Source organism: Octopus bimaculoides, chromosome 8 (genome assembly GCF_001194135.2).
Source record: "Octopus bimaculoides isolate UCB-OBI-ISO-001 chromosome 8, ASM119413v2, whole genome shotgun sequence".
NCBI classification, from domain to species: domain Eukaryota; kingdom Metazoa; phylum Mollusca; class Cephalopoda; order Octopoda; family Octopodidae; genus Octopus; species Octopus bimaculoides.
In genome coordinates this window covers 54925453-54944004 of record NC_068988.1, presented here as the reverse complement: position 1 = coordinate 54944004, position 18552 = coordinate 54925453, and the positions used below count along the sequence as shown (strand labels likewise).

The 18552-nt window shown below is 35.7% G+C and overlaps 1 protein-coding gene across 1 annotated transcript in view; it reads right to left on the bottom strand.

The window, feature by feature from the left end:
* The window catches only part of LOC106882632 (1-phosphatidylinositol 3-phosphate 5-kinase), a 106411-nt gene that overhangs the window by 80057 nt on the left and 7802 nt on the right, over window positions 1–18552 (bottom strand). Inside the window, exons 2-3 of the mRNA XM_014933373.2 lie at window positions 13184–13332; window positions 1962–2087 (exon numbers count right to left, since the gene is read on the bottom strand). Of these exons, the coding sequence (XP_014788859.1) occupies window positions 1962–2087; window positions 13184–13301 (244 nt within the window). The 5' untranslated portion in view covers window positions 13302–13332. The remainder of the gene's footprint in view (window positions 1–1961; window positions 2088–13183; window positions 13333–18552) is intronic.

The following is an 18552-nucleotide window of genomic DNA, read 5'->3' as shown; positions in this document are numbered from 1 at the left end:
CTCTCTCTCTCTCTCTCTCTCTCTCTCTCTCTCTCTCACACACACACATATGAGCTTCTTTCAGTTTCTTATTTCTTTACTGCCCACAAGGGCCTAAACATAGAGGGGACAAACAAGGACAAACAAATGGATTAAGTTGATTATATCGACCCCAGTGCATAACTGGTGCTTAATTCATCGACCCCAAAAGGATGAAAGGCAAAGTCGACCTCGGTGGAATTTGAACTCAGAACGTAAAGACAGACAAAATACCGCTAAGCATTTCGCCCGACGTGCTAACGTTCCTGCCAGCTTGCTGGCTTTCAGTTTCTGCATACCAAATCCATTCACAAAGCTTTGGTCAGCCTGGAACTATAGTGGAAGATCACATACTTGAAAAGAAAACTTCTTACTCTCATAGCCATATCCACACCTAAAGTCATACTTTTCAACAAAATAAAAATCGAAAAGAGAGTAACTTCAAAACTAAAGAACATCACAGCATTAATACTAAATAAAGAGTAACAACTGTCTGAATCACTATATCTCTAAAGAATTGACAGTCTGTAGTTTGTCCTTGGTTTTTCCACTGTGTTTGGTAAAAACACTTACCAGGCAATGTATTTGAACTCTACTTGAAAATAGGTGGTATTAAGAAGTGAAGTACAGATCACTACTGTATGTAGATATTTTGGAGAAGTACAATTTATGGTTATAAATAGGAGTCATTGAAGACTGAAGAAAAAATTACTGCTGTAAGTAGGTACTTTTTTTACAAAGTACATTCATTGCTGTAAGCAGTGTATAAACTCTTAATACTTTCATGTCCAACTTTGCTTTAAGATAAATTAAGGTCATCATACTTCAAAGTAGCGAAGAAAAAAAAATGTAATTAATTAATAGGACAATGGATTTTCTGTAGACTTACACCTTCCTCTCTGTTAAAACTAATGAAAATTGAGTTTCAAAAGAAGAGACACTCAAGACCAGCTAAACTAAAATTCAGTTTTAATTATTTTTCCTATTACAGTAAATAATAAAATGAATGACGAAGCTACTTCAAACAATGGACAATGATTTATATCGTTTAAATTAGCTACGTCATTACTCCATATTTCATTGTCATTATCATTTAATATCCGCTTTTCTTTGTTTGCATGCACAAGACAGAATTTGTTGAGACAGATTTTCTACAGCTGGATACCCTTCCCATTGCAAAGCCACACCTGTTTCCAAGCAAGGTAATATTTCCTAATAGCCAAACAGGTTTTTCATAGGAGACTGAAAATAAACAACACTGCTTGTAGGATGACGAAGCTCATTTACAACCATCATGTGATGATGAGGCAAAATTACACATCAGCACACACACACACACAAGACGAGCTTCTTTCAGTTTCTGTCTACAAAATCCATTGGTTGGCCTGTGGAGTGGAGATATATCAGAAGACAGTTGCCTAAGATAATAAATAGTAGGATTGGCACAAGACCACATTATTGGAAAGCAAATTTCTTAACCACACAGTCATGCCTGCACCTATTTGTGAGTTCAAATCTCAATAGTGCAATGATTGATTTTTCTCTTGCTGAGGTCGATGATGATAGGACCAAGCCAATTGATTGCATTCCACCACTTCATAAATAAAAGGTCCTTTGCTTAATCAATTTTATTATTTTCATGTAGAAATAAGGCAGCGAGCTCGCAGAATCATTAGCACAATGTTTAGCAGCATTTCGTCTGTCTTTATGTTCTGAGTTCAAATTCTGCTGAGGTTGACTTTGCTTTCATCTTTTCAAGGTCAATAAAATAAGTGCCAGTTGATTACTGGGGTCGTAATTGACTTACCCACTTTCTAAAATTGCAGGTTTTGTGCCAAAATTTGAAATCATTACTTTCATGCAGAGAATGAATAAGAGTGACACAGAGAGAACCAAAAGATGAGAAGTGCCACAAAGGATTAATAAAGTAAAAGTTTTCTCACCAGGTGATGAAGTATTGCTTTCTGTCTTGAGCGGGCATTGTTTAACGACTGAAACATTCTCCACTGCTGTTTCTTCTGATGGTTCATTGGCTGGAGATGGTGAATTACCTTGTGCATCAGGAACATCTAGAGTGATGAGAAAGAAAAAAGTGAATATGTAGCTTGTTTTTCTTTCTACATAATTTACAAGTATGCCAACATTCATAAACATTCATCTATAGATTTCTCTCCAACCATTATCCCTCTATCCATTTATATGGGTGTGTCTGTCTATGTGCCTCTAACTTCTAGTTATAGATTATTTTACATAAAAAGAACTCATTTTCATCATCATCATCACTATTTAATGTCTGCTTACCAGGCTGGTATGGGTTGGGTGATTCAGCAGGAGCTGACAAGCCAGAGGACAGTGCCAAGCTCCAATGTCTGCTTCAGCATGGTTTCTACAGCTGAATGCCATTCCTAATGCTAATCACTTTACAGATTGTACGAAGTGGCACCAGCACCAGTGAGGTCACCAAGAAACTCACAAGACAAGACCCCTCAACTGAGATGGGTGTAATACTGGTGGTTTTGTGTCAGGTGAAGAGAGGTTAAAGTATAACAGAGAAATAGAAACAGGTGTCTTGCTATAAAAGAGCCCTGGAATAAATGGGAAATGTAAAACTTTCATGTTAATAGTTTGTAATTGTTTACTACTCATACAAGTGACACTGGCCAAATCTTAGAATTCATATTGAGCAACTGTCTATAGTAGAACATGGAATAATTGAGCACAGGCATAGCTCTGTGGATATGAAGCTTGTTTTGTTACCACATGATCTTGAGTTCTATGTCACAATGTGGCATCTTAGGAAGCTGTCTTCTACAGTTTCCATCTACCAATGCCTTGGGTTGACCAATGCATTGATAGATGGAAACTGAATGTATGGAAGCAAACCCATAATATACATATAGGTGTGTCTGTGTGTGTGAGTGTGTGTGTGTATGCATGCTGCTATCTGTGTGTTTACACTCATATGAAAGTATTGAGGTAAAAAAAATTAAAAAAATCAGTGATGTCTCTTGACATTTCCAACCCAAACAATCATCCCCTAGCTCTGCGCTTTCAAAAATAAGAAGCATAAATAATCCCTCACTAGAAAAATAGGTAAGGGTCAGTGGCAGAAAGGGCCGCCAACTATAAAACAATGCCTTGCTGAGTATTCATCCAACCCAAGCCAACATGAAAAAAAAAAATCAGGCATAAAATGAATTGGACAAACAAAATCATTAAAATTATTTCCAGATGGCAAGAATGGTTTCTATTTCCTGAGCAATAAATAAAGCATTCTTTACTAAGTAATATTCAGAACACAGTAACAGGATATCATACCATTTAGGTTAGTGACATATTTAAAGATAGTCAAAGAGTTACACTGTTTAGAAGACAAAATTAAAAATGAAAGTCAACCAACTCTTATGCCACTTGGTAGGGCCACAACTGAGTAGTAGTTTCAGCATACAACAAAAACATTAAAAAAAAAAACACAACAAAAGAAAGCTTTTTCATCTGTCAATGCTGGAAGCAAGTTAATGGAAATTTTTAAAATATATTTTACAAATAAATATAATACATATATACATCCTCCTCCTCATTATCATAATTGTCATCATTATCATAATCATTATCCCTGTGACATTGACGTAGACTGGACAGTCTAACAGGAGTTAGCAAACTGGAGAGTTGCATCAGGCTCCAATTGTCAGTTTCAGCATGCATACTATGGTTTCTATGGCTAGATGGCTTCCTAATGTCAACCACTTTAAAGAGTGTACTGGGTGCTTTTTATGTGGAACCAGCAAGGCACCAGCATGTGTGTTTTTTACAAGGCACCAACAGAGGCACTTTTCACAAGGCGCTAGCACAAGTACTTTTTATATGGCACCAGTAGGTTCACCAAGTGGCTTGCAAGACAAAAACCTCTCAGCTGAGAGAGTAAGTGTAAGTGAGAGAAGTGGCTGTGTGCTGGGCAAGAGGTTAGAGTATGATAGAGAGAAAATCAGAGTGAGTAAAAGAGGGCTAATCACAGGGAACAGTGTGAGGGAGTATAAATAGTAGAGGGGGATGTTCCATAAGAGTGTGGGAGGAGATGCTTAGGGTCAGCATGTGATAGTGAAAGGATTTGGAGTGGCTGAGAGGGGGCTGTGGCATACATGTGAGGGCATGGAGAGTGTGCGGATAGACATGTGAGAGAGTTGAGGGGCCAGCATCGAGTGTTAGGGGTGTTGGGAAGAGGAGTTGTGAAGATGCTTTGACAGAAGATAGAGTGTGTGTGTGTGTGAGTGTATGTGAGAGTGGGGTATGGTCATAAAGGATATGCCTGTATGTATTGATGGCTATGATTTTACTTAGCTTGACGGGTCTTCTCAAACACAACAAATTGCCAGAAGTCTCGATCCCTTGTCATCTCCTCTGTGAGGCTCAACATTTAAAAAGCATTTCTCATCACTTTATACCACGTCATCCTGGGTCTACTCTTTTCAGATATTCCCTCCACTATTAGAGACTGGCATTTCTTTATGCAGCTGTCCTCGTCCATACATATCACATGACCACATCAGTGCAGTTTTCTCTCTTACACACAACATCTGATGTTTCTAATACCCAATTTTTCTTATAAATCATTAACACTCTGTTCTACATGCACACTGACAGTACCCATCCAATGAAGCATGCTGGCTTCATCTCTTTCAAGCCTTCACATGTTCTCTGTAGTCACAACCCATATTTCACTGTATGTAGCATAGCTGTTCATACACAGGTATCAAACAATCTACATTTCACTCTGAGGGAGTAGCCCTTGCCCAGACTGTTCTTATTGAAGAAACTATACTTCCAGAGCTTCCTCCTCCACTGCTAACTTGGTCACCTAGGTAATGGAAGCTATCTACTACTTCTAAGGATTACCCTGGACATTTGAAGAAGTCTATTTTCCATACATTCTTAGTGTTTGTTGTACTTTCAATCTGCCACACAGAAAGACTACTTTCTCTATTAATCTTCATGTGATACCACTACACCTCTTATATGTCTATAGCTTGCACTGGGTACAGTGTATTGAATTTCTATCAAAACCTTTTCGACATATTGAGCCATGTGTGCATGTCAGTGTTTTCTTGATTGTCACTATCATACCAGCACAGTAATTTCCAATATTGCTTGGAAACAGGTGAGGGTTGGCATTGAAAACTTGCCACAATAAATTCCATCTGACTTACACAAGCAAGTAAAAAAATGGACATTAAATTATATATATATTTCTACATATACTAATGACCTCTAAGTCTTATCAACAGATATAAATAAACTTTGCTAAAGAGATCTACCAAGATCAAAAATAGATTTCTTACCTTCACTAGTTAGCTCTAAAGACAAGATCCTTTAACTTACACACACACACGCTTATCTATTACTTACTCCGGAAATGTTATATGAGAACAACATATCATGCAAAATCTGGAGCTTTGTTAAAAGGTGAACAACACACACATAGAAAAGCCAATAAATTGATTTCAGTATTAAAGTAACAGCCATAGAGAATATTGATAGGCAAAGCCAATGTGAACACACAAACATTTTTAAATTATAAAATTACAAACTAATTTAAGAAATACTATAATAAATGTATGAAGGCACATGGCCAAGTGGTCAGGGTGTTGTACTCATGATAGCAGGATCATGGTTTTGATTTCAAGACCAGCAGCATGTGTTCCTGAGCAAAATGTTTTATTTTGTGTTGCTCCAGTTCACTCAACTAAAAATGAGTAACCCTGCAATGGACTGGCATCCTGTTCAGGGAGAATGTTGGCTTGCCCACCTGGCCAGTTAGGGTGACACCATTTGAAAGCTACAACAATGCAAGGAACACATTGTGACCAGTGATGTATAATAACATCTGATAGTCTGGTTGATACAATGATAGTGACAGTGATGATAAATCTATATGAAACAAAAAAACTTTTACTAAAGAACACATGACTGAGAATAACTTCTAACAGAGCTGTAAAGCCAAAAACAATTAAATCCAAGAATATTCTTTGGACTATTTGGGCCATTATGTTTGAAAGATTTAGAACTACTGACTTAGTATCTTAATAATTGAACCTCAAAATAATAAAAAGAATTACTGTATTTTAATGTGTATACGGAACCCTTTTTTGTCAAAAATTAGGTTAAGAAAATATAGGAGTTTCTTATACATGGATACTATTACAATCCCTTACAAAACCTTTTTTTTTTCTAAATTTTAAACCCTAAAATTAGGGTTCCTTATACATGTTAAAATACAGTAATTTTTCAAGCTGATTTTTCAGTTTTTGTATTCCATTATTTTTAAAATTCTTTCAGTTGTCCAAGATTTGATAGATAGAGTTACAGTGAAGAAACCACAATATTAATCCATGTCTAGTATTATTTTCAGTGCTTTCAGCAATTATGGGAGACAACTTGACCATGTTTCAGCATTTACCTGAGGTCATCAGCAAAGCATAGCTTTCAGTGCACTTGCCAAATTATTGATCACAAAACAAATGTAAATGTACTTAGTGATAAAATGTACTAAAATCACAAAGTAAGCAAGATTGTACACTGCATGGCATAACTCCAGATCAAACAAAGCTTAGTGAGTGTGATTAGGTCAATGGAAACTATCAGGAAGCACATCAGATGTTGGGTAAACTTTGGTAAATTATTCCAGAGTAGTAAATTTAATTTGTTACCTTATCACTAACACCTGGCCTTTGATTGCTTTTTAGAGGAGTCTATTCTTATGCAAGCATTTGGGTGAGAACACTATACTAAAGATAACTTCTTCCAAACAAAAAGGTTATAGATATAGCTCTTTCATCTATGAGTTGTTTTCGTAAATGAGTTATTTAAAATGAATTCAATACTAGCAGAGCCATTTGATGCTCGATTACTTTTCTTGGGTCCCATGGAAGAATGTATAAGAAAACCAGTCAAGTATTGATTTCTGAATTATTACAGGAAGAAGTCTTCATTAGGTGTCCCCACACCCTATGACTTACACAACATTTCTACTAATAACAGGATTAGAAGGAAGAAAAAGTAACACATCAAAATGTTGTTAGTATTATATAGCAAAATATATTCAATACATGCTGGTTCAGACATCAAAAATAATAAATAATTCTTCACATACTAGTTGTTGTCTCTAAAGGCATATTTCTGAAAAAATATATACAATATATATACATATATATATACAAATACTGACAGGAATTACAAAGTGTATGGGTACATATGTTTTATGAATTACATATTTAATTAGATAATGAATTTCAATAGTTGTTGAATTCAACACATGAAATTAAAATCTGAGATTGTGAATTGTCTCAAATCCATGTATTCTGTTTACTACAGTAGACTCTTTCCTGAAAATGCATGCAGTATACTATTTCCCACTATATATCTCTTGTTTTCTATCAAACCTTATTTTCTATCTTAGTTCTTGAATCCATTACTAACCCTCCCTGCCTGCCTGGCTCCTTCACTGGAATTTCAACATCAACAACAGGGTATTTTTGTTTATATGTATATATGTATTGGTCTCTTTTGCCGAACTGCTAAGTTACAGGGGCGTAAACACACCAGCATCAGTTGTCAAGCGATGTTTGGGGAGACAATCACAGACACAAACATACACACATACACACATATATATATATATATATATGACAGGCTTCTTTCAGTTTCCGTCTACCAAATCCACTCACAAGGCTTTGGTCAGCCTGAGGCTATAGTAGAAGACACTTGCCCAAGGTGCCACACAGTGGTCTGAACATGGAACCATGTGGTTGGTAAACAAGCTACTTACCACCTAGCAACTCCTACTATCGTTAAAAAAATTTAAAAAACAAAAACACACTAGATTGTCGTCTTAGTTACATTTATGTCTGAAGAAATAATATGGTACAGTCACAGGCTGACTGGGATGAACAGGACTAAACACAACTAAAATATCTGATTTCATAAAACACTGCAGCCAACATACTACTTCTTGTTAGCACAATAACATACCAAATGTACTTCTTCAGCTAACTGCGATTTTTTTTTCCTATTTTAGAGCCATGCTAATGTCACCGAGAACAATAGGGTGAGCAACTATTTTATCTCCTAACAAAAGCCATTCTTAATTGAGTACTACAATTTTTCTTCCAGTCAATTAAAAACACATATACAACATAGACATATATGGGTGCTTGTTCACGTGTGTGTATTGTGTGTAGGTGTGTCGGTGTCTGTTATTTAGGTGTGCTATGGGTTACATAAGTATTAACATGTTGACTACACACTTGTGGTAAAGTTTAGAGTGTCTTTTATATATAGGTGTAGGAAATTATGTGTTAAATGAACACTAGGATTTCCCCATATGGAAACCCTGGTTATGATTATAGAAGTGGTTGCAGAGTTTTGAGTTTTGATTTTGTTTCTGGATTTTTTGGGGGTTGTGGGGAGTAAAAAAATTATGTTGAAATTCATTGCAATTTATAATGGGGAAATCATTGGAACAGTAGGTCTTGCATTATGGAATTCCCTCATTACAGCAAAGTTTTCAGGAAAGCGTATTATAGTTTTGTGTTGGTACTCAAGTGAAAATGAGAGGTAATCCTCAGTTGGTGTAAAGCAAAGTTAGGACAGGCATCGTCACTGTTGGTATCATTATTTAACGTCCATTTTCCATGCTGGCATGGGTTAGCTGGGTTGACAAGAGCTGGTAAGGCCAGAGGCAACACTAAGTTCCATAGTCTGTTTTAACTTGGTTTCTACAGCTGGCAGCCCTTCCTAATGCCTACCACTTTACAGAGTGTACTGGGTGCTTTTTATGTGGTGCCAATACTTTTGCATGATACCAGCACCAACACTGATGCTCTTTATGTGGCACCTTGGTGCCAGAACCTACATATAATCCAAAATTATATTCACACATCCAAAACAAATTCACCTATGTGTGTGTGTGTGCTATATATATCATCATCATCACTTAATGTCCATTTTCCATGCTAGTATGGATTGGATGGTTTGACAGGATCTAGCAAGCTGCAGGACTGCACTGAGCTTGAATGTCTGTTTTGGCATGGTTTTTACAGCTGGACGGCCTCCCTAGAGCCAACAACTATACAGTGTATGCTGGGTGTTTCTTTCGTGTATCCAGCACTAGTGAGGTAGTCACAAAATTTGCAAGACAGGAAAAAAAGGAAAAAAGCTCCCTTGACTAAGTGCATGTGTGTGGGGGGGAGTATCTGCAAAGGAGAAGTGTCTGTATGCTAGGTGTTGAGAGGCTAAAGTATGATAGAGGGACAAGCACAGGGGACCTACCAAAGAAGAGAAGCATGACTAAACCACATTATATGAGGGTTGGTGGGAGTAACTGAGAAGAAAATAAAGATGGTAGTGATGGGGTGCCAGAGCAAACTCACAAGGTGGCAATGTTTGTCTACCTTGAATCTCTTAATGAATCTTTACCAAAATTTCTTAATGAATCTTTACCAAAATTTCTTAATGAATCTTTACCAAAATTTCACAGGTTTATGCCCCTTGAGGCATAACAGGGAAAAATCAAAAGATGTAGACAAACTTAAAGTTGTAAGGGAGTAGGAGTTATGTGGTGGCTTAGTGGTTAAGTTGTTAGAATCATAATCCTAAGATTGTGGATGTGATTACTTGACTGGGTAACATGTCATGTTCTTGAGCAAAATACTTTATTTCAAATTGCTCCAATCCACTCAGCTGGCAAAAAGTGAATAATCCTGTGACGGACTGATGTTCCATCCACAGGGTGGGTTGGAATTATCATGTCATGGAAACAGGAAAACTGGCCCTATGGGTCTATATACATCCCTAAATCTCTCTCACTCATACATATCCAAACACACATATATGCACACACACACATACCAAAAATGCAGATTATGTTATATTTCTGCAGAAGACAACACATGTGATTAGTAGTTGTCCAAAAATATCATCAAGATACTACCTCCCTACGTGACACAACACTGTTGCAAAAACAATGTACAATGCAATTCAGTAAAAAAAACTATCCTGGAATAAATACAGAATACAAACGTCAATACAAGGAACACTGGTGGAACATTCCCATCAAAACACCTGTCAAGTGTAAACATAACAAGTCAAATATTGTTGTTTGAGACAGACAGTCATAGATGTCAGCTGTCCTCCTGATGTGAACATCTCTTTGATTTTCAAAGAGAAAGAGAATAACTATGGACAACTGCTTCAAAACCTCCAGCTTTTATATCCAGATTATAAATTTACATTTATACCAATAATAATTGGTGAATTTGGTTTTGTGAGTAGATTCCAAAGTGGCAATCTGGATAAGCTAGGGTTTTCAGAAAAAGAAACCAATCAAATGATTTGCACATTATAAATACAAACTATAAGTGAAATAGTAAAAATATGCAAGACTTTTCTCAAGTTTAAAATATGACATTGTTTTTGTTATCTATATCCTAATGATGTGGAGGTGCAATGGCCCAGTGGTTAGGGCAGTGGACTCGTGGTCATAGGATCGCAGTTTCGATTCCCAGACCGGGCGTTGTGAGTGTTTATTGAGCGAAAACACCTAAAGTTCCACAAGGCTCCGGCAGGGGATGGTGGCGAACCCTGCTGTACTCTTTCACCACAACTTTCTCTCACTCTTACTTCCTGTTTCTGTTGTGCCTGTATTTCAAAGGGGCCAGCCTTGTAACACTGTGTCATGCTGAATATCCCAGAGAACTACGTTAAGGGTATACATGTCTGTGGAGTGCTCAGCCACTTTCACATTAATTTCACAAGCAGGCTGTTCCGTTGATCAGATCAACTGGAACCCTCGATATCGTAAGCGACGGAGTGCCAACATACAACATCCTAATGATGGAGCTTTGAATCTTTGTTAGAAGCCAGCTTCTTCCACAAAGGAAGAATTTAAATAATTATCATAAAAACAGAATACACACACAAGCAATATGTATTTGGAATGCTATCATTATAAAAATTGTACATTTAAGTCATATCTTCAAAAAGTTAACATGCAGTTTCAAATACCATGGAAGATAGAAAATAATTTATTCTCTAATATATTTCAATTATAAATTTGTTAATATTTCTAAAATATTCAGGTTTTATGTTTTTTATGGAACATAAAAATTGAACTGCTAGTTTTTATAATGCTTGAATATATTTGAAATTTTCAAGCAGTTTAAAAATATAAGAAAATTTAAATGTGAATGAAAGATTCGATTATTTTCTGTTTTCCATGATATTTGAAACTGCATGCAAACTTTTTGAAGATAGGAACTTTAATGAAGGCAGCATTTCAATATATATTGTCCACATCTTTTGTGTGAAATATAATTGTCTTCCAGATATTGTCACAGACAGTGGTCGAGTACTTTAAAAAAATATGGTTTTGTATCTACTATATAAATTCAAATAAACACAATTTTTAAATGAAAGATTTTAATAGCCTATTTAAATCTCTGACAGTTCTTGCACAATGTTCATGGTTCAACATACTCCAGGACTTTAAAACAGTTGCCCAATACAACTGAGCAACATACCATGAAGCCTGTCAGAGAAAATGTCTCTTCAAAAATGATGCTATACACAACAAAGCAATGAGCCAAGGAAGAGGCTGCAGTTTTGCATTCTCTGAGCAAGAGGAAGAGCTTTGCTGTTATTATAAGTGTTTACTCATCATCTGATCCTTAGCAGCTTTGACTTAATAACAGGTCATTGTAACTGAAAATGTACTGTATCAAGCACAACAAGAGTCAAAAGACCAGACTCGGAGATTAACTCTGTTATACACAACAGAACACATTTAAAATACTGTACAGTCCATGACTGACAAGTATCTTGAACAGTGTGGACTACCAGATCCAGTAGAAACTGTAGTTGCAACTCTCAGCTGAGAGATTATTTAGGTAACCAGACATAACACTCAACTGTTGGAATAGTGGGGTTACCAAAATGAATTACTCTGTTGGTTAAAAAAAAAAAAAAAAAAAAAAAAAAAAGTTTACACAAAAATCAAACAACTGGTAATACCTGACTCAGAAGGAATAATTTTTCTTCATCATTTTGGTGGAACATCATCGTCGTTTAACGTCCGCTTTCCATGCTAGCATGGGTTGGACGATTTGACTGAGGACTGGTGGACCAGGAGGCTACACCAGGCTCCAATCTGATTTGGCAGAGTTTCTACAGCTGGATGCCCTTCCTAACGCCAACCACTCCGAGAGTGTAGTGGGTGCTTTTACGTGCCACAGGCACGAAGGCCAGTCAGGCGGTACTGGCAACGGCCATGCTCAAAATGGTATACTTTACGTGCCACCTGCACAGGAGCCAGTCCATCGGCACTGGTAACGATCTCACTCGAATGTCTTATTGGCAACGGCTGGCAAAATGTATTCTTCAACCTAACTTTGGCCAAAAAATTCATTGATAAAACTTCAATGAAAGATGGTACTTAAGCTCATTGTATAGTAGCTAAAAACTGAGTGGATACTTGAACAATATTTAGTTTGATTAACAGTATTTTCCTGCCTATATGTCCATACTTAGTTAAGAATATTTAAATATCACATACGTTGAGAGAATCAGTAGAAGTGTTGGATAATAGACATTTCAGTTTTGAATTATAATCCTTTAATGTTCCAACTTCAAATCCCACATAGGTTTACTCTGACTTTTATCCTTCTGAAGTTGACTAAATAAGAACCAGCCAATAGAATAAGTATGGAGTTGATGCATTCAACTAAATTCTAGATGGTGATGCCCCTGTATAGTCATTATCAAAGTCCATTGAATGAAATCAGTAAAAGAATATGTTATTCGAAGTTCTTTCTCAAAGCATATTCACTCATATTCTGTGAAACTGATTGATGTTCCCTTTCTGTATGATGAAAAGTTACAATAACAAAACTTAGTACCAGATTGTTAGAAAGTTATAAGAGCTGTAGGGTCGGCTTAGAAGATGGAGAACCGATTCTGAACTAAGCCTCCCTTGTTGTATTCTAAATTATGAATATGTCTTCTTCAGATAAATTCCTGGGATTCTTTAGTAAAATTTATTGTTAACATTTTTGTCAACTAAAGAAAAGGACAGTGAGTATACCAAGTACAAATTATTAAGAATAATGAAACCAACCTTTGTTTCTTTTAAAGAACCAAGAAAAAAATCCAGTTGATGGCTTTACATCAGAGATTAGAGGACCAAATTCCGTGAATTCTGAAGGTGTATTTTCCCAGTGTTTTTTGTTTGCCATGTGCAAAATATGGCATCACTTTCTGTGGACCCTAGCAAATAGACAAATAGCAATTTCTTACATATTATAAACATCCTCATAAAAACGAAAATAAGGGTAGTATTACATTGAACATAAGTATACTTTTTATTATGGCAGAAAAATTACAAACAATTATGGTTATTAATATTTGGTTTTTATATCAAATCTTTTCCCTTTTATATAGAATCTTATATGACTTTCATGATATTTCTTAAATTATTCAATCATCAAGGGAGACTGCAATAATGAGTAACTCGTGGTTTGGTCTATTATGATAAGTCTGAGAAATAAACTATGTTGTAGCAAGTAAAATGTTTAACCTTTTTCTTACCAATATTTGTTGAAATACACTGATACTGTTTCAATTAATTTTGAAAATTATGAAGAATTATGTTAAAAAAAACTTCGTCATTATCAAGCTGATATCTGAATCATACATTAATATGAAATTTTGACAGGAAATTTTACTTAAAATCACTTTAAGACAAGAAATTTTGTATCATAAAACCAGAGGGTTCTAGAAGTAAAATTACAGGAAAACTAAATGAAATTAACTTTTTCAATATCCCATGATAACTACCTACCAAAACTGCTGATATTAAACTGTTCATATTAAATTAAAATCTTACTTGAAATCTTATTATAAGAGTAATAACACATTTAAGGGTTAAAAATTCCATAACAGCATGTGAGAACCTTTTCCCCTTAAGCTGTATTCCAAATACCAGCTTATAACAATAAATGAATGAGAAAGCAAGAGAGCTTTTATGTAGTCACTTACCTGCAAGAAAATAACAGCCAAACATCTCTCTCATTATATCTTATTGCTTTAGAAGAAAAATGCATTGACTAACGTTGTAATAGATACTCTACATCTTAAAAAGATAGTACAGTCATGGATAGAATTTTGTCAATGGTCTGTTGCATTAAATGAGGGGTGGGGAAACCCCCACGCGCTAGCACATTTTATGGCGCCCACAGGCTGATATACTCGTATGTACAAAATCTAATAAATTTTTCAATTACAAAATTTATACAATATTCACATACCTATTTGCGACACAGGTCGCGTTTCCATTATGGCTAAAACGGTTAGACTCGAACAGAAATCGTCTGGTAAATTGCTATTTGAATGGAAATTTTGTTTCCACTATAAAACACATATTGCTAAGTTTGTACCATCCCCTTGAGACCCAACTACACTCTAGCTGAAAAACATAGATTACCTCATAAGCAATATAAATGTCCTAAATTCAGTGGCAGCATTAATGAAGATGTTACGCGTTAATTTAATGTGTTAAACTTATCTTTATTAATGTACATCAAATTATAGATAGATAGATATATACAAGATTTACACAGATATAAGAGTTAGAACTCGTGGTCTGCCCGCGGACTTTTTTCTTTGGAAATTTTTGCCCGCCACACTAAAAAGTTTCCCCACCCTTGCATTAAAATGACCTAGAAACAACCACTAAATAAGGAAAAATTGGTTATTTTTAATCTAACTCCCTCTAAGTTGTTTATAACTTTGAAGATGAAATGAAACAAGGTAGTGAATCTATTCCTGTAAGAAATATGGCCACAAATGTCTTAGCAGAATGATGTGTTTGAAAGTTACTAATCGGTGGACTAATGTACAAATGAAAGCAGGAAAGGAGGAAGTTCAATAAGGTAGGGTTAAACATGCAGATACCAAGATTCTGGTAAAAGAGGAACAAAACCTTATCTCAACAGAAATATTAAGCATTATTATCACTAAGTGTTTAGTAATCAAGAGGAAGCCATTTGTTTCGTAGATAATGTTCATGATATTGCTCATTTGTGTGGAGGCGCAATGGCCCAGTGGTTAGGGTAGTGGACTCGCGGTCATAGGATCATGGTTTCAATTCCCAGACCGGGTGTTGTGAGTGTTTATTGAGCGAAAACACCTAAAGCTCCACGAGGCTCTGGCAGAGGATGGTGGCGAACCCTGCTGTACTCTTTCCCCACAACTTTCTCTCACTCTTACTTCCTGTTTCTGTTGTGCCTGTAATTCAAAGGGTCAGCCTTGTCACACTGTGTCACGCTGAATATCCCCGAGAACTACGTTAAGGGTACACGTGTCTGTGGAGTGCTCAGCCACTTGCACGTTAATTTCACGAGCAGGCTGTTCTGTTGATCTGATCAACTGGAACCCTCAACGTCATAAGCGATGGAGTGCCAACAACAAAATTGCTCATTTGTGATTGATGGAAAGTCTTAGATATGAAAGAAACATTCTATAATGATGGAAGGTCAGCATTAGTTTCATGGCTCCAAAAGCAAATGATATCTATACAATAATAAAGCCTCATGAATGCAGTTAGCAGATGTTAATGATTCGTTGTTTGTTTATTAGATCCAGAGAACAAGAAGTTTACCCATTTTAATTGCAGAAGCTGACTACTGTTAGTAGATGGATATTTGTGTTATTTTTATGATTTGACTTTGAAATAAAGTAACAGTTGTGTTGTTGTTTCTAAACATTATTTCTGTTTCAAAATTTTATTCTAATATACCTTTCTAAATATATATAAATTATATTTATAACCAGTAATATTTCCCAGTGTCTACTGCAGCATCTAGGGTAGAGAGAGAGAGAGAGAGAGTAAACAATATTCTTAGTTTTCTGCCTGGAGATAAAAAGAAACAGATTTCAGAACTAAATTTCGTAGCTTGTGACCTTCTCCTTGAAATTATATTCCTCTATGCAAAATTTCAACATCCTAGGTGCGAAATTGTGGTCTACTACTGAGAACATAGATACATGTATACATTTGTTTTTAAGATATGTTATTAATATCTGAATGCATGAGGTGAAGGAGGGCTAGAGAGGTAACAAATCCTACAGTAACAGATAAATTCCTGGAGTAGAGATTAGATAATAGTACTATTAAAATATATAAAACATCAATTCAAGGGATTAGATCAGAAAGTAACAGTGGGGTCTGTTAATGTATAAATAATCTACTAAAAAACTATGGCACAAGTGAAAAAGAAAATAGAAGCTAACCTGAAGTCAAAAATAAAAAAAGGAAAAAAAAAAACCAGTATTTGACCCAAGTTATTCATTTTAAAAGAAATAAATTTAATATTTAATTCTGAAGTATTACTTTTCAATGATGCCAAAGATCTTGAATCCTATGCAAAGGAAGAAAAGCTTTTAACTTCTAGGTTAACAGCTATGTTAGCTGAGTTAGACATGTACTGGATATAAGGGACATCTGAGAAAAATATACCCCCACCAGAACAATTAAAAACTTCATGAGCCCTAAATGTGCAAAAGTTGTAATTAATAGACAAAGTGACATCTCTGTGTAATTAAATAGTAATAAATTATGAACCATTTAAATAAAGTCGATAGCCTGCAGCAGAGAAATTCAAGCAACACAATACTTGACAAGAAGTCTATATGAAAATAAATAACAGATAACAATGACACGCTCACAATCCTATACTTCATTCAGAGTCACACTCATAACAATTATATCCCAACCTATTTCATTATTATAAAACCTCTATGACAGCCAGAAACTTCAAATTAGGTTTTCTCTAAAATAAAGTTAATGGTCTGTTTGACTTGTTTTTTTTTTTTTAGCTATATTTAACTGATTCTGGAATAATATGTATGCAATTACTTTTAAATATAAATAGCCTGCAGTTACATAATTGTCAAACAAAGTTCTCAACCAAGAGAGATGCACTAAATAAACAAAACAGAGACACAATACCTAAACCATGCGGATGTTAGAATCTAACCAATTTATGGTAACTTGAAATTTCCAAACAATACAGGTTGAGTAGAATATATTTTAGGTGCAGGCATGGCTGTGTGACTAAAAGGCTTGCTTTGAAGTCATATGGTTTTGGGTTCAGTCCCACTATGCAGCACCTTGGGCAAGTGCCATCAACTATAAACTCAGGGTGATAAATGTCTAGTGAGTGATTTTGGTAGATGGAAACTGTGTGCAGGTTCCTATGTGTGTGTGTGTGTGTGTGTGTGTGTGTATGCGTATGTACACAAACACACATACACACACACGGCGTTCAAGCTAAATTTGACAGTTTGCATAAAAAGAAAAAAAACACAATATCCAAATATAGAAGTATTTCAAAAAATATCAGCTAGATTGTGGCTGGGAGATAACAATCTACTCAAAACAGCTACCCTCAGTTTCAGAATCTGGTGCATGCCTTCCTCACTGTGTCCTTGGGTAGATCTTCAAACACCTCGTTGATCTTGCTCACCAGCTTGGCCTTGGTGTTTCAGGAAGAATGGTTGGTGCCTTTCTAAACTGTGCTCCACAGGTAATAATCCATGGGATTACAACTGAGGGAATTTAGGAAGCCAGAAATTGGGGCTGGTGGGATCATAGAAATTCTTCCACAACCACTTCTGAATCTCTCTGGAGGTATGGCAAGGAGCTAAATCCTGCTGCTATGCATATGGCCTTCCACCAGCAACCCCATCAAGTCAGGATTTGATCACAGTTTCAACAGCTTCATATAGCCATCTGAAACGATATTAAAGCTCTGGTCAAAGATGTAGGACAGCTTGACATCATCATTACTGGAGACACACGCAAAGACCATCACAGTTTAAGGGAACTTGGTATTCGTGATACATGGCATATCACATGGATTGTAGACCTTAGCAACGGTGGAGGTGTTGTTTTTCAGTCGTGTTTGTTTGTCTCTGAACAAGATATCTCAAGAACCACTGGATGGATTTGGATGAAACTTTCAGGGATGTTTGGCTTCATGACTGGCACAAACTGATTAGATTTTGAGATCAATCTGGTACCGGACATAGATTCTGGATTATTTTTTGTTTTTTAACTTAATTTTTGAGAGCAGTCGGGTTCATTTTTAGTATTCTCATTTGTGAGAACAGTCTAGCTTATTTCAGATATTCTCATTTTAAAACTCATCTCCGGCTAATCATTGAGAGGACGTTGGTGTTGCCTTGGCAGAGGTTTGCACTCTCTGAGTGCTTTTGTTGTTATTATTATTATTGTTGTTATTCTTATTATTATTATTATTAATATTATTAGTTTATTATTCTCAGTACTATACTCCTACCAACCTCACCATTACTACATCTGAATCCCATCTCCTTATATATATGTATGTATAAATACAATACATACATATATCTATATATATATATAATACAAAGAATATATATGCATATATATATATATATATA